Raw genomic sequence first — 22,482 nt, 5'->3', positions numbered from 1 at the left:
ACTTAAAGAGCAGGACTTGTTAGACAAATTAGCTCGTGGGTGTTAATGATTTGTTTATTAAATGCTTGCCTTAGTTTGGCTTTTAAAAGTAAGAATTTCTGGGATAAAGTGGTCTTAATTACTGGAACATTTGTACTGTGTGGATTAGATGTGTGCATTTATTAAGACGCTTAAAACACACTTAAAGACTCGTAATCAAAGTACAGATAATGCCCTTGTGGTGACACATTCTTCATACAGATGACCAAGTGAGGACCACCACCACCACCACCCCGAGTTAGGGAGCCGTCTACAGGAGAAGGAAGGAGAAATCTAATTATGACTTCCAAACTGTATTTTACATGTCTAACAAAGACCTTATAAATTTCTTTTTGTGTATGGTTTTGGTCAATCTTGTCCATGTCATATCCCAGGACCCCTCTCAGGACCCTTAGCACACTCTAACCCTCGCCCCTCATTCATCAACTGGTCATTCCTAGGCTGACATCCTCCCTCCCTCATCCTTCTTTCAAACATCTGATACTCCTCTGTTGACACGTCCCTCCATGAGTACCCATAGCAACCAGAAACTCTGCTAACCCCTGCTTTGCTTCTCGTGGTGGTGCTACATGATTTACAGTCATAGAGCGAAGATTAGCAGATGACTCTAATGTGCAACACACAGCCAAACACACGTACACACAAAGCGTACATGTGCAGCCATCGATAATGTGCGTGCCCTGTCCGCATATGCTCAAGCGCCCACAAAAGAGAACAACGCAGTTTTCCTTGAACATTTTTTTTTATTTTTTATGAAAAATAACATTCATTACAATTGTACAACCAAATATTATAACATTACATGTTGGAGACAATAATTACACTTGATAACGAAAAGGACTTCCTGTCCTCAATTTTTTAATAAGTTAAGAAATATTTTTTTTTCTCTTTCACCAGGAAATTATTTTTCTTAAAAGCATTTTTATTTTATTTTACAACGTAGCATTATCTATAACTGGCTCACAACAGTCTCTAAAAGCCATGTCTTTAAGACCTGTGGATATTTATAGCATGTTATTAAAGCAGGCGTTTAGTTGTTATTCTGTTTCATTCTATCAGGCAGTAGTAAAAAATGAGCAGGTTACTGATATTTTCCTGTACAATTAGCTACAGTACACAGTAGTCTCTAAAGTCAGTGTAGTATGATCAGTGTGTGGCTACTCCAGTGATATTTTTATTTTATTTAGATTCAAACATTTCAGGGTAACAGTAATCTTTAGCACTGAGGCCAAAGCTTCTCGCTACAGTTTCCAGTCATCATCCCAGTGTAGAAATCCAGTTCTCCTGGTCAGATAGTTTTTATTTCAAACTCCATGATTAGCCAGAAATCAGCAATTCAGTATCCATCATGGATGTGAAGCAACTTGTTAAAAGTAGCCCGTCAATGGTTGCCTCTTGCCTTGCATTCTTTGAACGCTGTCCAAATAAATCCTCATTTAGCTCCATTTGTGCTTAACTGACACAAGTGAAATCCAGTGTTTAGTGTGTCAAAGTTTCTCATAGCTTGAGGAGTTCACAAGATTGCACTTATTAAATCCAGACTGATGGATACTTTGCAGCATCTCCAGAGGAGGAAAGGTGACTTTCTGCCAAGCTGATTACTTAAAACAGCAGGTCTGAACGTCCCACCTGCAGGAAAGACCTCTTACATCTCCATATCCCTTTGGAGAAGTGTTTCATAATCTCTCACTTCGCAGCACCAGTTCCTGTCGGAGAAAGAATTCAGCAAAATTATAAACATGCAAATTTATCTTTTTTTTTCTTTCTATTGTCTGACAGTTTATGTTTTTGTAAAAAAAAAAAAAAGAAGAAAAATCTGAATTTTGTGGTTGATTTTTAAACTGTGGATTTTGTGAAGCTTTGAGCTGCTGATGCAGACTTGGGTCCGTTCAGATTTGTCATTAAAGACTATAACTACCAGCATTCAAAATGTGTTTCCCACCCTTCTTGTTAGGAATAATCATCAATAGTCTTTATTCATCAGGAGCTGAGGTGCACCACTACACTGTGAGAGAAAGGTCACTGAAACGCATAGGCTCAATTATTTGAAACGAATAAGAAAATGGTTAGTGAATCAACATTTTAAACTGTTCTATGAATTTTATATCAGTGATTAGTGTAGTTAGCGTTACTAAAACAGCAGTCTCCATGTGTATTCACTACTAGAGAATGAGAATACTAGAGACCCTTCCCTTTGTAATTTCTAAAATGCTGCCAACATTTGCCCATTTAGAAACCTTTATGTTCTCTGTTTAACCTTCCTGTTATCTGCTGAAAGTCTTGGTCTCTTGTATACTGGACAAGCAGCAGGGATGTCTTGACACGCTGTAGAAAATAGTTCCCTTTCAAATAGCTTCTTGCGTTGCTGTGCTTCCTCTTAATTTATTTTCAAACATTTCAATTGAAACGGAAATAGGTAGTTTCCCGCAGTAGCAACTTCTAAACTGGAGCGAGTCGGTGTAACCCGGTGGCACATACCAATGGTCTCCATATTGATCAGAAAAAGATTACCTTCTTGAATGTAACACTGTCCACCGATGTACGACAGTAAAACTTAAAATTGAATGATTTATTCAACAGCCTGTTTCTCAGTACATGTCTGATTAGTTTAGCTCTCTCAAGTTAATGGTTTATCACCTCTATAAATATTCACTCCTCCTTTGCATGCTTTCTTTAATGATGGGTAACTCATTATTATTCCTGTAACTTTCCACTCATCCTTACCTTCATCTCTACATGATCATAGCCCTCATAGCAGCTTTGCTGATACGTTTGCGGTGTTTTCTTTTCCTGCGGCGAGGAGAGGCAGGTCGGAACGGTACCTGACGAGCTGCCGTTGACTTGGGTGCTACGGTAAACAGCGCTGTAGCTGAAAACACACAGAACCAAAAAGACAGGATGAGTCACCTCTTCTCAAAATGCCTGTGTAACTGAAATCTTCTTTCATAACAAATTTAAACATGCTATATATTTCTGTTTTTGTTTGTTTTCAACTCAAATCTTCCCAAGATTTTTATATCGGCACTAAGTATTAGTGACAGACTTAAAAAGGAGCGTTACCGCAAGTCATTCATTCCTGCTGCTACCAGACTATACAATGCTGCAAAATAACTGTAACCACAACTGCAATAACTAATGTGCAATGACTAATGTGCAATAATCTATTTAATACACTGGGCTACAACCCGTGCAATAATCCTGAAGTAGTGACTTCTGCTGCTATCACTACCTGAACATATGTCAGTACACATGTATGTATGTATGTATGTACAAATGTATGCACGTATTTATATGCACATATATACGTGTAGGTACGTATGTATGTAAGCGTATAGGTATATGTATATATATATAAGTATGCATATATGTCTATATATATATATATATATATAGATCACCATGAATGTAAATAAGACATCATATGCCCATTCCTACTTCTTTTGTATTCTTTTGATCCATTGTATATATGAAGTTTCACTGTATATAACTGAATGCACCTTCCCTACTCTGCACCTTCTTGTATGAGCTGATGTGGCAAGTGAATTTCTCCATTGTGAGATCAGTAAAGCCCATCTTATCTTATCTTATCTTATCGTATTGTTAGTTTGAGATCCCGCGTCCCTCCACATTTATCGGCAGCCATGGTCAAGAAGGATTAAAAATCTTACTTTGTGCAACCCCCGTTCACCTTTAGGACAGCACTTAGTCATCTCCAATAAGATTTCATTTCAAAGATCAGGATTTCTAACACTCTCTTCTCATCAGCTCAACCAGCAGGTTTTCTGTAGGTCTTGGGTCGGACGGTTAATTTATTTTTGGATATGTTGAACAATTTCCATGTTTTTGGCCCTGATGTTTTCAATCATCATATTACTGAAAACCCAAACAGTGGCACATTTTCAGTTTGCAGGAAGACATCCACTAGATTATTGCTTAAAATTTCCTTGAATTTTAAAGTATTTCATCATGCCATCTACTTCGGAAAGGTTCCCAGGGACCACAGCAGCACAGATCCTCCACTATACTTAAAAGTGGGAATAAGGTACTTCCCCAAATATTCAATCTTTGTTTCAGGTCAAACTCAGCAGCTCAATCTTAGTCTGACCAATGCACATGGTTCCAGTTCCAAGTCCCAGCAGCATTTAGCAAACATAATATGTTACTATTTGTAATGCTACAAGGAAAGGATGTTTTCTGACATAGCCAGCAAACAACTGTTGGCATGTCATGATTGTTATGGAGACTTGGAAACCTAAATGTGCAACTTATTCAAAACTGTTCAGTGAGATAATTCAGTTACAAAATAAGATTTTTTTTTATATATACTATACACTGATAAGGAGATCGGTAGGCAAAATGGGGTTACAAGCATTGCCTGGGGGCACACTGACATGTGGCAGGAGGAAGTTGGAATTAAATCCATAATCGTCAGATTGCAAGACAACTACTTACTCTATTGAGTCACAGTTGCACCATCACTGCAAAAGCGAATTAAAAGTAAGTAAAATTTTCTTTAAATTAGTGCATTTGTCCTTGATTTGAGCAGGAAAGTTTAAATGATCTGCCAATGGAGTTAGATTTCTGCACTTAAAATAGGATCAACTCATTGCAGTATATCTAATTATCTTATTGTAGGGTCAAAATATTAATTCCATTGGCTGATAATCTTATTTACCTGCTCAAATCAAGGACAAATATAATAATTTCAAGAAAATTGTACTTACTTTGATTTCCCTTTTTTGCAGTGCATTTTTACAAGTTTACCTGCCGGCTTGGGTGCTACAAGCAGGCAACGAAGAACACACAGAAATGCACATTCCTGGAATGATCCCAGTTTAAGAGAAAGGAAGCTAGCAGAAACCTGCACTACAGGTTGGCTTGAAATTTACCAACTGTGCCCTGAGGGGACCTAAAGCTTTTTCACCCGTGACTACGATTACACGTACGTTTGAGTCCATGCTTTGAACGGGGAACGCAAAATGAGGATACATAGTTGGACAGGTTGGTATGTTGTTGTTTATTCAAGCATGTGCCGATTGCTACATCTTGATAGATAAACTCGCACTGAGTCACTCATGTGTCACGGACTAAGATTGTAATCTGCGTTCAATGAACAATAGGGGTAGTGACTCTTGAATTTTACTTAATTTTATCCCCAACGATCAGTGAAAACCGCATTCAGTGGCATTTAACAAGCTGCTCCTTGTGGTTCTGCTTGGGTAATTTGAGTTGTGCATTTAAAAGAATTGGTGTACTGCTGCATTGGGTTTTAGTGCATATAAAGCAAATTATGGGTCAATTTTAAACACCTGGCAAAAGTGTTTTACATTTTGTCACATTAAAATAATAAGATTTAGTTAATTAGGACAAACATAAACTAGCATGGATAGATAATGACACATGTTTTTTTAAACTTTTTTACAGTCCAAAATCTGAAAAGCAGGGCATGCATTTGTATTTGCCACCCTTTACTCTGATACCTCTAAATAATTGACAGTAAAACAAAATTCAGTGCAACAAAATGCCTTTGGAAGTCACCCTACCACTAAAAAAAAAGAGTTCAATGTGTGCACAAGGCTTAGGTTATAAAATATTATCTAAAGCTTTGAACATTTTCGAGCACTGCCTAGTCCATCATGCAGAGATGTAAAGCTCAAGAGGAAGAATCTGCCAACAGGAAAAGTGTTAATTGTTTACTCCATACATCTGCCCTTTACAGAGGAGCTGCAAAAAAGAACCCCATTGTGCAAATAAAACTGTATAAATATTCAATATAAATTTTACCACAAGCCATTCAGGGGACACAGCAAACGTGTAGAAGAAGTGATTTCATCAGATGAAACCAGAATTAAACTCTAACTATGTTGGAAAACTAATAACTGCAGATTACTGGTAAACTTTTTAAGAACCGTATATCCTTTCCTTTCACTTTGCAAGTGCGTACCATTTTGTGTTGGTGTATCACCTAAAATCACAATAAAATACATTCAAGTTTGTGGTTACACCGTTTACAAAAGGTGAAAAAAGTTTGAAAAGTATGAAAGCAGTGTATGTGTCCGAGACATGACTTGTTAAAAAAAACGTTTGGATTAATCAAAGTTCTTCTGTAATATACGCTAGCCAAAATTTTATTTTGACACATTAGAAAAAAAGCCCTTCACATGCACATTTATTTGCACCTTAATTGATAGTATGACATTGCGTTTAAACTGCTATGACACAACCAGTCATCATACCTGATTTGAATTACCTGATTTAAATGTTGTCGGTCTCGGCCTTTGCTGAGGATGCAGAAGAGGCGCTTTTTCTGCCTCACTCTGTACCATCTCCAGTAGCTTTTGTCGTATCTCCTCCTCTGTTAAACGATCTTGCCCCCCACTCAATATAGAGTCTTTTTCCTTCCCCTGATTGGCTGCCTCTGCCTGGGCTAGGTCCCCGCTAACCGCTGACCCGCTTTCTTCCTTCCCGGTCCCTTTATTTTGACCGTGTCCTTTGGTCTCCATCTGTTTGTGAGGGGTTACCTCTGCATATTTTTGGCTGGTCACTGAGTCTATCTGAATAACGGATGTAAAAGGAGTGGGATTTTCTACTAACTTGGGTGCCTGGGTTATGCTGACAGTAGAAAAAGCATCGTCTGACTGAGGAGCGTGAAGCAGATACTGTGTCCTTAGCTCCTGGTCGTCGTCTCCTCCGGGGTTGAACTGCGGCGAGTGGCGTGGCCGATCAGGATACTGATGCTCCTGTCTAGCCTGGTGCTTTGACAATTGCTGTTGATGCTGTTCATGATCAGGGCGGTGTACTTCCCCACCGGTCTCCTCGTGGCTCCTATCAAAGCCACTTCCATGCCCAACTTGCTGCGGGCTTCCCATGACGCTGTGCTCCGCCCTGGCCTCGGATGGCCAGGTACTGACCGAGCCCAGCAGCCCGGCTGTCGTATGGCGCAGTCCAGTCTGCACATGTGCGGGGGCTTGATGCACTCTCGGCTGCGTCCAGCGCACCAGCTGAGTGTAACTGCCCTGTGCCCATTGCCTCGCCAGCGGATCGTGCTCGTGCGGATGATGGCGATGATGCTGGTTGTGCTTGAGATCATCGTGGCGATGGAGGTCCGCCTTGGAAGTGTGAGTCTTTGGCGGAAGCGGATGAGGTGTGCGGGAAGGGGACAGAGGTAGGTGGGGGGATGCAGGGGGCTTTTGTGGTGGAGGCGGAAGAGGGTTTGGTTGAGAGACAAAGACAGTTGACGAGGAAGAAGAGGATGTGGAGGGAGAGGATCGCTGGCAAAAACAGCTTACATGATCTTCCACAGGGATGATGGCTTTTTCATAGCGAGGTTTCCGGTTGACGTACTCAACCTTTATTACCTGAGAGAAAAAAACAGATGAAGGACCAGGTAAGAAAACTGATTGGCTCTGGTAAAGGCGTGATGGCTGATACAACATATTGCTGCATAAATATACTCGCAAACCCTTTTACTAGGAGTTCAGTTTCTGGTTAACATAAATAATAATCAGCCAATCACAGAGTAGGAGCTAGGTAAATCTAGGCATCTAGACATGCTGACGACAACCGGTTATGGTCCAAATTAAGCATTCAAATGGCGAAAAAGGAGATCTAACCAACTTTTATTGTAATTGCCAGACTGGCTGGCATGAGTATTTTAGAAACTGCTCATGCACTGGGAGTTTTATCCATAACCATCTCTGCAGTTTACATATAAAGGCCCAAAAAATAGAGAAAATATCCAGTGAGTAGCAGCTGTATGGATGAAAATGTCCTGTTGCTCCAGCCATATTGGCTGCCTTGTATCAACAACTTTGTAATTGTGCACACTTTTGTCCTCTTAGCACTAACTTATCATTGTTTAACTGCCACAGGCTACCGGAGTATTGCTGCTGACCATTTTTATCCCTTTATGACCACAATTTACCCTTCTGATGGCTACTTCTAGGATGTCTCAGATCTGAAATCATCTCAGTCTGGTTTATTGTACATGTGCTTGTACATGAGACTGACTTTAAAGGCTGCTGTACTCCAGCAGCCTTTAAAGTCAGTCTCAATGCAAAAGCACCTTTGGGATGTGGTGGCAAGAGAGATTCACAGCATCGTGAGAGCAACTGCATTAGGCTATAATGACCGTGTGGACCAAAAACAAGTTTTTTGAACACCTTTTTTAATCTTTGTTACCAAGTAATGAGGCTGTTTAGAAAGCAAACAAGGTCCAACCTGTTACTAGCAAGGTGCACCAAATAACGTGGCTGGTGAATGTAACATTGCATGTAGAATGTAGCTGACTTCCTAGTATCGCCATCTAATTCCATGCAATTAGGTGGCTGCCAGTCAATGTAATCTGATGGGTTTCCTTAGATAAAAAGGTTTTTAATCAATTGGTCTGTACAATTTGATTGAATGTAGTTTGTAAAGTGCCTTGAGATTTATGAATAAACTGAACTGAACTGAACTGCCTGTCCGGACCTGTACTCCTGCTGTTTACCAGAAATAAAAGCTGAGATTCCTGTTCTTAACGTCTCAAAACACGACCTGTAGATTAATTGCGACGGTCCATGGAAGCAGATTAATCATTCAAAGGAGTAACAATAGAACTGCAACCTAGAGCTTTGATCTGTGTTGTGACAACTAGCTGTCAACATGACTTATTCAATGACATTCCAATGCAAAGATTTGTTTGGTATCTGTTTGTTTACAAAAGAAAAACAAATAGATTAATAAGTGTCTTCCTCTATCCAGATTCTGCAAGTTGCATCATGTACTGAATTACAAAAGGTAAAAGATCATGACAAATACAAAGTGGTACTAAAATTATAACATGAACATGCTAACATAACTGTGTATATCTTTGACACAAATGCATTGCTCTGTTTTATCATTAGTCCCACATAACTACCCTTTTTAAAACCCTGTCTCATATAAAAAAAGGGGGAAAGCCATGACTTCAGTTACTATTTGCTCTGTACTATTCTAAGCAATGTGGTCAAATTTAGATTAGTAATGACAGAAATATGTACTGCACCTTCTGCAGAAATTGGAGAAATGTGGATTAAAAATGTTCTATTTATTTAAAGGTTTAGGGTCTGTGACATCAAAAGCTTGGTTTATAGCATGCATATGGATTATGTGGTATATTTTAAGCCAGCTACAATTTCGAGTACTTTTATTAGCTGAAAATCATCCTTATTTACAAAAATACAACCTTGAAAACATCAGTCCAAGCGTGGATAATCTATATAATATGTTTCACTTAGTGAATTGAGTTGATAAAATAAATAAGCTTTTCAATAATATTCTAATTTATTGAATATGTTGGATACTGTTTACACAAACAGTAACTTGGGTAAACAAGTTGTAAAATCAGGCTAATTTGAGGAAAACTCCATGCCTGAAACAAAAATCCCCTCTAATCAAGAAATGTAATTCACATTTGTTGATTAGAGAAACATTAGAAAACATTTTCTTCTCTTGGAGACACTGAAAAAGATGAAGCTTTTTAAACCTCAGTGAGTCTTTTTTTCTTTGTTGTCATTTCTACGGAAAATTATTAAAAAAAGAAAATTTTAATGGCTGCTAGATAGAGCGTGTACCTGCAAGTATCGGCTGGAGACAACAGTGGGGACACACTGATTCTGTTTGCTGTTGCAGCAGCCGGAACAGCGCTGCACTTCCACACACGGAGGCCACACCAGGAAGTGTGCATTGGTGCGATCCAGCATGGATCGTGTTATTTCCATTACTTCTGTTCGGACTTTACATTCTGCCTTCTCGGCAATCTTTGCATCGACTTTTAGGACAAAAGAGCCAGGAGAAAAACATAGATAAGAATAAATGAAAGAAAGCTATAAAGATAAAAGAAGACTAATACTGGGAATAGAAGAAGACGTGGAAACCTACCAAGACTTCTAGTGTACCGGCCATGGGTGGCGCTTGGAAGACGGTCATGCTCTTCCTCTGTATGTTCTAAATAAAAGAGATCAAAAGAGGAAGGCACCGTTAGGTCATCTTTATTTGTCACAATTTTGATTTGAAGCAGGGAAAGTCATAAAAACCTCCACCATAAGCAAGTCAAACATGTAAACCACGAGCGGCCTGTTGGGCAGGTTTATGCCAAGCTCATTGTTCAACGCACAAAGGAAGCCATTTTTTTTTTTTTTTGCTTTACCGCTCTAAAACAATTAGGCTATTTTCTGCCACAATTTGTCTCACTGCTGTCAAGAAAACTGTTGAACAAAGATATGACGTTTTAAATATAGCTCGTGTATGTGCACGTATACTCTCATTTCATGCGGCAGCCCCTAAGTCCTAATTATAACCCCGGTGCAGGCTGCTTTGACCAATGTGTGAGTGTCTGTTTCCAAAATATACATGAAGGTGTTACTTGGTGGCCTGTTAAGTTTAATTAGCTGCCTGGAGCTAAATAACACTTCTATTTTGTTTACAGAGGTTGCTAGGTGTTCATTTATCTGTATCTAAATAAACTGTAAAGGTAATTCATCTCAACCCTTTTATGTATTACCATTTGGCTGGCTTAAATCTGTAGACGCCAGTACATTAGTGTTGGTCTGAATGCCTGGCTCGTTTAATCATAGCATAGAGCCAATTTGAAGATAATTTTTTTTCAGATATGTTAAACATACAAAGGTTACACATGGTTCAAGGCGATTAAAAATCAACAAAACGCAGACGGTTTAGTCAAATCCTAAAAAAAGGGAGATGCTCTGCTACACATTTGGAGAGAATCGAAGCTTTGTAACAGCTAACTTGTCAACACGCTAAAATGGCCTCATAAACATGCTAGTGTTAGTATGTGAATGCTGAAATGCCCCGTAAACAATGTAGCCTACCACTGCGGGCTAATAAAAATGTTTAGAAAACCCATAACCAAAATATTTTTTCTATCGCTGAATTAATAGGAGTGCTAATATCTTCTAATTAGTTAGCACTATTGTGTGATAGCTACAATGGATGTGCTACAAATGCTACAAATTTACAGGTTTTGTTATGTGTATTGCCAGGGTTGGCCCTGTGATAGGCTGTTGGGTAATTTAATTCAATTTACAAATGTCTTCAAGATATCATAATAAAAATTAGGTTAATTGATTTTTTTTAATAGAAAACATTAATATACAAGCTGCATTAGCCCCTGCCAAAATAAAAATACTTAATTCTAAATAAAAAACAAGATTGAGTCACTTCCTTGCATCCTGTTTCGAAGCATCCTTCCCTCTGCGTGTTCCTCTCTATGGCCACAGTTATGTCACTGTGTTATTTATGCATTATGAGACGATCAAAGTCCTGTCTATTAATATATGTACGTGCGACTTGGTTCCTCTTTGGGGAAACTTTAAAACTGATCTGAGCGTGAGCTGGTTTGGTTGGACTCTGTCGAGGTGGGGAAAGTACACGGCGAGGGTTGAACTCTTTCTGTGACACAAATACACACATCCATAATTCAAACCTTTTGAGGAATCCAGAGCAGCAGAACAATGCGGTGACCTTGTGCTGGAAGCGTTCCCCTTCCTCCCCGTTTCAGCTTGTGAAATGAAAACGTCGCTGCTGCTCTCTTTCAGACTTCTTCCATGACTGACTGATTAAGCATGTTACTTGGTATGTTTTGCTGACACTATCTCACACTGCATTTCTCTCTATTCATGGCTGCGGATACACCCCTAAGCTCACCTCCTCCGTGTCTGCCTAATTAACGTGTGTTTGTGTGTGTGTGTGTGAGAGAGAGAGAGAGAGAGATCCCGTTAGTACCTATTGCACTGGCCTCCTGCTGCAGCAGCAGCTTTAGGTCCTCCACTGAGGAGATGGGAGAGTCCCACACAAGGTCGACCAGTGACTGAGGGAGTGGATCGCCCTGTGGAGACAGAGACACGCAGTTGCTATGTGTTATTAACTGTTTTGGAAACAATATGAATCTTTAAGGAGGGAATACAACTTATGAGAGATTAGGATGACCTGAATCAGTCACACTGTCCCAGTTCTGAGGTTGCATTTGACTAAATCTGCAAGTGACGTCTGCCGTCTACATCACCCCATCACCACGAGGATACAAATGTTTGATCTGGTGTTGTGTTGCTTGGTTTATGGGGCATGCCACTAACCTACTCTTGTTGTACACATTCTTAGAATTATACGAGTGGTAAAAATAGAAGAAAATGTGAAACAAAATGAATTACGTAATTAAACTGATTCACAAATAAACAACTAGTTATACTGCTGGTAAAAATATATAAAAAAGGTTCAGATCCCATGTATCTTTTTATTTCGGTATTTTGATTCTGAGACACGGACAAATAAAACTGAAGGTCAAACTCCTGCTAAATATTTTGGATGTTTCCTTGTGTTTATTGTGAAGAATTTCACCCATTTCTGGCATCCCCCCTCTAGAGTGACACAAGGTGGTTAAATTGTCAGGTTATTAAACTGTTTTAATAGTTATAGCTGTAAATATGTTTAAATTGGTAGAAACGAAATTTAAAGTAAAACATTTTTTAAATAGCATCTGTTATTAATTGCACTAAAGACAATAGAAGCAGGTGGAGAACTTGAGGACAAGGAAAAGAAGCCTTTTACTTATACTTTATAGTACCTCAGTTCTTGAGCTCAGCCAAAACTTGCTCCAGTTTCACTTCCTCCTTTGAAGCAAATGATGGTTGTGATTGGTGTTTGCTGCTGCTTTTCTCACTCTTTCCCTGTCTGTTTACCCACAAGACCCCCTGTTTCTTCCACTGTGACGCAGGAAATTAGCCTCTATGAGCTTGCTCTCCCTCTCTTTCTCTCTCTCTGACTGTATTTTTTAGAATCCTAATTTCCTTTTAACACGCATCTTGGCACAATAGAGAACCAAAGAAGCATAATTAAGATGTAAACAAGTTGTAAAAAAAAAAAAAAAAAAAAACATCTCTGCATTTCAAACCCCAAAACTAGCCAATTTTTTTTCTTCAAATTTACGTAATGAAATTATTCATTATGCACGAAAAGAGATGGACTGAGAGAATTAATGAGGTTTTAATGAATGCCACTGCAGGGATTCATTATGGATCTAGTATGGCCGTGTTTAAGGACAGACTTGTGCTTTCACTTGTGGGATCAAAGGCAGATGGCAGGGAATATTCTTTGGAGCATTTTGTTTTGGTTGGCTGTTACTTGATACCATCTTAGAGAAACATTTGAATCAGGAACATTTCAAGAACATGCCGCAACAAATTAAGGAAGTTCCAAGAATTTCAAATGACATGTGATAAGATAACTTTTAGAAAGACGATGGATCCGTTAGAGCTCTAAAATTTCACTTCCTGTGTTTTTCTTAACCGTATTTACTGCAATCCAAATTCTTTGGCTGCACCATTAGTTCTTCTTAAATAAACCCCATCACAGGCAATGTCGGAGCACATCATTTGTGTTTCCACCAGCTGATACTTCAGAAATCTTGCTTTACTCGACAATAAACAAGGCTCATTTAAATAGCGACAAACAAAAGTAAGGCTGCAGCAATATAATCAGCAGCTGGCGCTTTTGAATTCACTTTGAAACAACAAAAAATTTGGTAGCTAGACAAAAGAAAAGCATTAAGGAAAAATAAAAGTTGTCCTCTGCTGGAAGAAGTTGGTTCGCTGAATAAGAAGTTGCAAAACTAAAATATTTGCCTCTTCAGAAATGTAAATCAAAACTACCTTAGAAGACATAAATTTGATACATTTATTTTTTCATATATACCCTATTAGTGCAGTTAGACAACAGCTTATGCCAATTGTACTTGTGCCATATTCTATGCTAACAAAATGTGTCATACACAAGACTGCTGTAAGAAATCTCATCTCACAAGGTGCTTTTATTTATCACGCCAATTCTTTGGGAACCTGTGAGACGTTGGGTACACCAGAGAATGATTTGTGTGTAGGTTTATTTCAGCTGGCGTCTATAAAACTCAGTAAATCTAAAAACAAATGGCACATCAATCCATCAATCCATTTTCTATACCTTCTTATCCGTGGCGGGTCACAGGGTGGCTGGAGCCTATCTCCAGCGTTCATTGGGTCAGAGGTGCGGTACACCCTGTGCGGGTCGCCATTCCATCAGAGATCAATGGTTCAGTTGCTGGCAATTTTATATAAATGTATCAAAATTGATACAGTAGCTGCTTTTGTACATGGCTCATTTTCGTTAAACGTGTTAAACCTAGTTCTACCAGAGATATGAATCATTTTGGGTCTATTTTATCATTCCTCCATGTATTTATTTTCCAGATGAAATGAGTTACCCCCTTGTTGGCTGCTTATAGATACATCATTCTAAAAAAGGAGCCAGTCTTTTGAACGAGTAATTTAGAGGAACGCAAATACTATCTCATGTGAATGTGTATGGTTTTAACATCATAAAATTATGTTTTTCCAACCTTGAGACTATTTTTCTGGAAACAATCACCCATCCCTAGAAGGGCTTTGCATTTTACTCAGCTGCATTATAAATGTAGCTTTCACCAAATGGGAAGAACCACAAACACTGTGGTTTCATAGACAAACAACTAAAGTGACTTTTTTTGAGCCCAAAGAATGCATGATGCTTACAAAATTAATAGTGAATCATGCAAAAAATTAACTATGACTTAAATGTTTTACTTTTTTTTCCTGCGTGTACCAGAGCAACTCTAGCCAAAAGTATCCCCTGAATCTTCAGTAGTGTCTGACCTTGAGTGATTTGAAATTCATTTCATGTCTTCTTTTTTTTTTCTATCCGCACCCAGCTTTCTTCTCCTTCTGCTCTCTGTCTGTTCAGTGGGCGGTGATGTGCTTAGGACACCTGGATGACTTTCACGATCCACTGGCTGACCCACTTAAGCAAACACACGCAGACACACACACTCCTCTTTTTGTCCTTTACATACAGATGCTTAACCACTGTCCGCCCAATTTGTCAAGGCAGCCTTACACACACACACACACTCACACACATAAACACACACTCGGACTTACAAAGAGACACTTTTCCTTCTATAACCGGCCATTATTACAGTCCCTGCACTCATCGCGCACACATGCATACAAATTAGGGTGAAACACACATCCAGGAAATAGTTTCTTCTTGCATGGACAGACAACACACCACTGCTTTAAAATAAGAATGTGATTTGGACAAATAACAGTGATTTAAGAGAAGGTCTTATTTCTGTATTCTGTGGACACGCGCATTTACACAGAAGATATCTCTGGCCTGTTCTGCTTACAGCCCTGCATGAGCATCTAGCTGAGACTGTATAGGTCAAAAAGGCAGTCTGCTAGGATGTTGTGATGTGCGAGCGGGTCATAGATGTACTTGTGAAAAACACACAGTGCCCAGGCCCTTGGAGGAAGCCCTGGGGGCCGTGATGTTGTAAGGAATGTTTAGGGAGAAAGGTGAAGTGTAATGGAATGTAATTATGGGGCCAGCAGACGGCTAGTGCACACACGCTGTCAAGCTGGGGCTCAAAGTTTTCGAGAGAAAGCAAACACAAACAAAAGCGGAGCATCGATGCGATGGCGGAGTCACAATCGCACCGGGATGCCACGCCACATGCCTCCTTTTATCAAAGTGGTGGCTGGTCGCCAGCTTTATGCTGCAGAAATAAAAGAAGACCCGCTGAGCTCAGTGGGTACTTTTTCAATCACACACAGCAGCAAGCAGAGCAAACAGACACCCCCCACGCATGCTGCGACCCAGCCCTGGCAGAACAGATGAGGGTGTGGGTGACGGATGGAGGGACGGCAGAAGAAAGGAGCTAAAAAAAAAAGAGCACAGAGTAAATGAGAAAACAACGATCGGCTCTGACTGCATTGGAGTTAACGTTCTTCTTTTCATAGCGTCTTCAAAGAAAGCTGTCACCTTTGTGCTTCCACGTACTGTTTGTACACTGAAGGGTGTTCTTCCGCAGGTGTTTCCTGAGATTTCTACACTAAGCCCAAACCCAAAAGTTAAAATGGTTTGTCATCAGCTACGAATAGGCAAATGTTCAGTAATGCAAACTGATCTTTGTATTTGCAACTTTCTATCTTGCAATATCAAGCAGCTTTATGTGGTTACCAAGGGGTTTGGTCATATTGCTACGTTATAAATTTATATGCTTTTAATTTCAACCTTTCTAATCTCAAACATTCGGGTATGAAAAAGGGCAGCCATCTACCGGAAGTTTGGTACCAACCATCTACCATTTTGTACCGCACTTGAAACATTTCGTAGCCGCACTGACAACTGATCATTGTAAGTAATAAAATAAACTTATAGTCTACTGTAGGGAAATGTGGATATAAGATTTGAACAAATATTATGGACCAGTGGCAGGTTGCTGAAAATATTTTGGATCATCTCTCGTATTTCAAAAGAGGGTCAGAATAAATACAAATGGAAAGAGGATGTAATCATTGTAAAGCTTTAAAGTACTGTTCAGCAGTTTTGCCGATTCTAGTTCGCTAGACTTTGGAACAGTGCTGAGAATTCTTTTTTTGCCTGCATTAGCAATAATTATTATTTTTTAAGTGTAACTCACCCCACAATTATTTTTTTTTGCAGATAAACTGTATAAACTGGGCCTAATGGTGCTACTTTAATTTTATAGTGCAATTTTATAAGTTTTTTATGTGAACTTGTTTAGTGCTGAAATATTTTAGTCTTAGTGCTGCCCTCTTAGGGTTGAACCGTGGCTACTGCCGTTGAATTTTCCTATTGGTTCAAATGCCACATGCTTTTGTCATCATAGCTCCGGGTTCGAATATAAAACCATTTCAGTCAGACACACACCCTGTCTTCCCAGCAAATCAGACTCAGGAGTTGGAATCGCGAGCATTGAGAATATTGATCAATAGTATGTAGTGTTTGTTTCTCCTTTTAATATTTACTCATCTTAGCAATGATGCTGCTGTCATCACTTTACCACTCAGACACTGCACCAATCCTGGCCTCCACTGCCTCGGCAGCGCCGGCTTTGCTGGGACTGGACCGCTGAGTCGGCACCTTGAGTCGGCGCCTTGAGCAAGCGTCTCGAACTGATAAGTTTTGCGTCGCCAGGCTCCACAAGGGGAGTAAAAAATCCTCCCCAATCCAAAAGGCTGACATTTTCAACATCTTCCTAACCCTAACTAACTCTAAACATCTCACACAACTCTAACCCAAACCCCTAACCCTACTCATATTCCATTAAAGAGGTTGAAAGTGTAAAAGGACAAAAACAAAGCAACTTTTATGTACTCCATTCAGCCTTCCTGTTATTTGGTGACACTCTTGCGCTTTCATGCAGACTGAATGGACCGCTGACATGTAGCTTCTAACATCTACGCTTACTCTGAGTTCAGTTTTAAACACTTGGCTGATCCATAATTCCTCCATAATTCACAAAAAATAAACTGTTAGTTGCAATCAAGGCTGGAAGATATAGAAAAGAAGCACATTGATAAAACAGAAACCATATTGATTGATATAGATAGTTATCAAAAAATTCAAAACATATTTTTAAGTGCAGCCCTGGACATTGAATGCCGTTGCTTAGTGACCTATTTTTAGTTAAAGAACACACAAACACTGAATTCAAAGTCAACCCTTTATTCAACCGACTTTTTACCAAAACTGCAAGTTTTTTAAAAAGAAAAAGAACATGTGCTCTTTGAACTCTTTGAAGGGGGCGGAGCTTGGTGACGGAGCGTTCCTGTGTTTATGTTTGGTTGGGAGGATGTAATGACCATAGTAATGACCTACATGATACGCCAGAATGCAACAGAAAGGAAAACTGCTCTCTATTGAACTTTTTATTGACCCTTTCTTTCTCGATAGAAGACATATGTATATCAATCAATATTGTTATTGAATTCTCATCCAGTCCTAGTTGCAATACACAACTGTCAAAGTATATGGCTATGAAATGGAAGAATATCGGGATGAAATGGCAAAGACATGTTGAGAACATATTGGTGCACAAACTGATGACCCTGAGCTACTTTCCTTTGTGCCGCTCAGTATATATAATTGAATTGCAACTGTCCTTGCAATATCACTGTATGGAATATTTAAATAGCAAAGGACTACACAGATGGCACAGTAGTTAGGGAGTTTGCCCTGTAACTGGTCGGTTGCTGGTTCAATCCCCCACTCTGACCATTTCCGTTGTTGTGTCCTTGAGGAAGACACTTCACATGAAAGTGATCAGAGAGGTCTGGTGACGCCGATGTATGTTAGCCGCACCTTTGTCAGTCTGCCCCAGGGCAGCTGTGGCTACTAACATAGCTCCCCACCGTCAGGGTGTGAATGGATGAATGACTGACTGTAGTGCAAAGCACTTTTGGGGTCGTCGCACTAGTGAAAGCGCTATAAAAGTACAAGCCATTTACCATGTGATTTGAGATAAGACATTATATTTTAAATGTGATGTTTCATGCTCTCCATGTCCATATGTTTGACCAGATGGATGGGTTCTAACTGCCCTTAATGCCCACACACGTTTTATATTTCTAGTAGCAGAAATGCTTAAACTCAAAGACAATGTGCATTGGGAAAGAAAGAAAACTATCAGTGAAATAGCCTATATGATCACCAACATTTTCACCAGTAGTATTTTGGTGCAGCCCTACTTTAGTTAGACATTTGCCACAAGCCAGTAACTATTTTGTCTCCATCTTACACTTAGTGATACCATAGTTGTGGGGGAAAAAAAACTTGATTAGCTAACACACTTTTCAAATCAGCCACCGGAGTAATCCATGCTACCGTTTTGGCTGTGGGACTGAACAATGAGAAACCATTGGCAGCCGTATAGTACTAGCTCAAAGACACCACTTTAAAACCAATGACTTAATAAACCAGCTCAGTATTCCTCCTTTTGTGCATAAATTATAATTATATCAGAGAGGGAAAAAAGAAAACAGTCGCTCTTTAGACTAGCTATTATGCTGAAATTTGCCACATAGTCCACATACTTGCAGTTGCTTTGAAGTAAAAGCCTCCCAGCTATTTTGAGTCTAACGGAAAGTATGGATGAGTCACTTTGATACATGTTGCAATAATCTCTGATTCATCCTAAACCGTATTTTTGTCCAAGAGCTGAGAAAAGTACAACATAACATATAATACAAGGTATGCTAGATTTGTAACACCACCCAAAACGTCAGCACTTACTTCATTTATCATCCCATTTATTGATTCAAACAGTTCACTTTATGGAGAAGAGATGTTGTCTGTAATTACAGCACACAAAGAAATGCTCTTATGAGCCACACTGCACATTTCTATCCGATGTTTGCAGGCCTAACCCCTGACACACGCACACACAAAGAGAGAGAGGGGGGGGGGGACAAAAACCCATGCACATATGTCACGCTAACATGTACCCGTCCACGCTCGAACATGCATCCAGATGTGAGCGCACACAGAAATACACACACAGTGCATAAACTCCATGAAATCCCTGGCAGATTAGTTGTTGTTCTTATGTAAAATGGATCAAGCGAACAGGCGGCAGCCAGCTTGTGTGCAGAGACAATTGTCACAAAACAACCTGTTTAAAAGTCACCAACCAGTTGCTGTTATTTTCACTAGAAGATGAGGAGGAAAACCTGCGGTCTAACGTGAGTGACGCCTAAGATTTTTTTTTTTTTTTTTGTGGGTGTAGCACCATTAAAGTGGTTAAAAAAATGAAACATAATTCCTAGCGCATGTGTAGACATGCTTTGCTTGTGTTGAACAACATATTGTATAAGCAGCAATGTGTTGCTGGATTATGCACAGTAGCAAAGAGATAATGGACCCTGGCTTGTAAAAAGATTCTACATTTTCAGGTGTATTTTACACTGAGATTAAAGAAGTTGGAATGCTATAAAACTGCTGAATAATCAGCGGGCTCATGTGGAGTCCATTCAAAAAGTGCATAATGCTAACCTGAAAACAGAGGTGTTTCCCTTTCCGCTATAAGTACATGCTTCAGATTAAGCATGCTAATGGTTTACTGCCTGATTGAAACCAATGTTTGTTTCACTTTAAAGAAGAAATGCACCAATCAGTCAGCAAGAAACTGGGATCAGCCATTTTGCCATTGATCAGCCCTGATTAGTGGCTGGCCAAATACTGAAAGATCAGATTTTTCTCTTATTACATGCATCAAAATTAAAAACTCCCACTATTTCGGTTCTATATCAACCAACCACGTGCACTTTGATATACATTTTTAAAAATAAAATAAAAATGTGTAGCCTAAAGGGTAAAGACATCACATATAATTCATAAATAGAGATAATCTTATAATTACTTCATTTTCAGTTGGAATTTAAAACTGTTACCTCTGTTTTTGGGTTATAGTCGGGGGTGGGGGGGGGGGGGGTCACTGAAAACTGGAACTGGTAGCTGATCAGTCCATCTCTTTTTAAAAGCAGTTCATGTACTTCTGAAGTAACATCATCAGTACATCTTACTTAAATTACTATGATCGTCTCGTTGTATAGAGGTCAAAACTGTGCTTAATTTGATCCATTAGTGAGTTTTGTCTTGGATGGATGACTGACAAAAGTAAGTGCACAAGATGTCCTAATGGAAACCCCTTAGGTGACCCGTGGGAACGCCCACCTGGAGCCCATTACTCTTTCCATTTCTAACCTATATGCCCCTTTAAATGTTAGCTGGGGATCTATCTTATGGATTGTCTAAGCACATTAGACAGGGATGTAAAAGCTTCTAATGAGTTCCTTGTTGTCTCGCATTTAACGCAGTCCCTGTGGTGAAGTCTATGTTTAAAGATTCTGCAGGTCTTTACATTTTAGACAACATTCCTAATCTGTGCCCATTCGAAATAATTAGTGTAAAACCGGTCCAAACGCATGATCTCAGGCATTGCGTTTAAAAATGTGGCATACGTTTACCCAAGAGTAAACTGTTTAGGCCATTGCATTTTAAAAAAACTGACAAAACCTAATGATACAATCAATTATCTCCAGCAATAACGCGTTTTAATTTCAATTTGAGCCAAAAAAACAAACAAACTATGTGGCCATCTACGCATCTGTCAGGTGTCCCCTCATCGATTAGAGGTCATATGTTTACCGGTCTTACCTCAGCGTTCCCGAGCCGCAGACGGGCCGATAAGAGCGCAGCCAGCAGCAGCGGCAGCAGGACCCAGGACTTCATGTTTCCGCCCAGCCTGAGGAGCCGCAGGGGTCCGGCTGGGCATTTAGCACTCCGGGGTCCAATCCCGCAGCCGCAACGAGCCTTGTCCCGGAGTCGTGTGCTGTCGCCGCTTGCGCAAAGTACGCACTGTTAAATATCCTCAACCCAAACGTGGTCCGTCAGCGCTGCCTGTCCAAATGTTTGCTCACGGTGACTCACACGCAGGATAGACGTCTGGGATGACTGTCCATGCCGTTGTTTTTGAAAACTCACCCAGGGGTTTCCGTCAGTGGGACAAGTGCGCAGGTGTAGCTATCACGCACAGTCTCTAACCTACACGCTTCCAAGGTTTCAGAGCCAGGTTCAGTTCAACAGAGCTTGCTCCAACAAGCCGGTCCAAGAACAGAGCTGAAAGCATTCGTTAACATGTGGCAAAGTGTTTAATGCGTCTATTCTCCATGCTAAATTCCAGACAGCAGAAATGTCAGTTAAGATCCCGTTCCTTGATTGCATTTTAGAGCGAGAATAATGCAGATTTGGGATCTCGGGTGGAATCTCTCATCCCCAAAAGGTCTGCGCGTAAAAAGCTGGTGTGCGATGGAAAGGCGCGTGGTGCGTAATTCTTGCTTAAAAACGCGACAGAACTCTAATCTTACCGCGATCTATTCAACTGCATAAGAACTGAGTCTTCAATAGAAGCGTTTTTCACCATGCATGTTTATTCCCACGCGTATTTTTGCGTCCGCCGTGTCTCTTGCCATCCGTTGAATAGAATGAGGTTGTTCTCGCCCCGCGCGCCTCTCCTCTGGTTGCGTCCTGAGCGTTGAGCGGGGTTTAGCGAGAGAGCGGCTTCCCTCCTTAACTTTTATCCATCAAGTCAAACGGAGAACATTAAATTCTTACCGGAAGTAGGATACCTTCAATTTCAAAATAAAAGAGCAAGGGAAAACTCGTGAAATTGCAGGTATTTTAACCCCTTTTATTACCATCCCCATCACTGCTGACAACAGTTACCACGTGTTTAACCCTGCTCTTTAAACTCCTACCGCCCGGCCACCCCCCCCCCCATTATTATTGCCAAACACTGACAGTTATAGCTGTCTTGGAAAAAGGGACAGAAGCTCTCACGCACTGCACATTTTCGTCTAGACATTTCGTCCTGAATTTTAAATAAATCGAGGTTTGTCCTTGCATCACTTGGACATATCAGAGTTAAAGATGAGATACTATAGTGCCAAAATAGATGGGATGTTAATTGTTTCTACATCACAGGTTATTAACAGCAAGCTGATCGCTACAGTCCAAAGAGCGGGGGGGAAA

General features: G+C 40.0%; 1 protein-coding gene across 2 annotated transcripts; it reads right to left on the bottom strand.

Moving 5' to 3' along the window:
* Window positions 1-762: 762 nt before the first annotated feature.
* Window positions 763-21,994, bottom strand: LOC105915406. 2 transcript variants are annotated; one of them, XM_021308942.2, is made up of 7 exons: window positions 21,109-21,994; window positions 11,803-11,905; window positions 9,940-10,005; window positions 9,633-9,832; window positions 6,290-7,397; window positions 2,764-2,908; window positions 763-1,745 (listed from the first exon to the last, which is right to left on the bottom strand). In XM_021308942.2, the coding sequence occupies exons 1-6, from the start codon at window positions 21,181-21,183 to the stop codon at window positions 2,772-2,774; spliced, it is 1,689 nt and encodes a 562-aa protein (XP_021164617.2). In that variant the 5' UTR covers window positions 21,184-21,994; the 3' UTR covers window positions 763-1,745; window positions 2,764-2,771. The 2 variants fall into 2 exon arrangements, with proteins under 2 accessions (XP_021164617.2, XP_012704951.2); XM_012849497.3 differs by having other exon boundaries at window positions 9,633-9,829.
* Window positions 21,995-22,482: the final 488 nt, after the last annotated feature.

The sequence above is a fragment of the Fundulus heteroclitus genome, chromosome 5 (genome assembly GCF_011125445.2).
Source record: "Fundulus heteroclitus isolate FHET01 chromosome 5, MU-UCD_Fhet_4.1, whole genome shotgun sequence".
Lineage (NCBI taxonomy): Eukaryota > Metazoa > Chordata > Actinopteri > Cyprinodontiformes > Fundulidae > Fundulus > Fundulus heteroclitus.
Note: the sequence above shows the minus strand (reverse complement) of the source record. Positions and strands in the feature narration are given on the sequence as shown.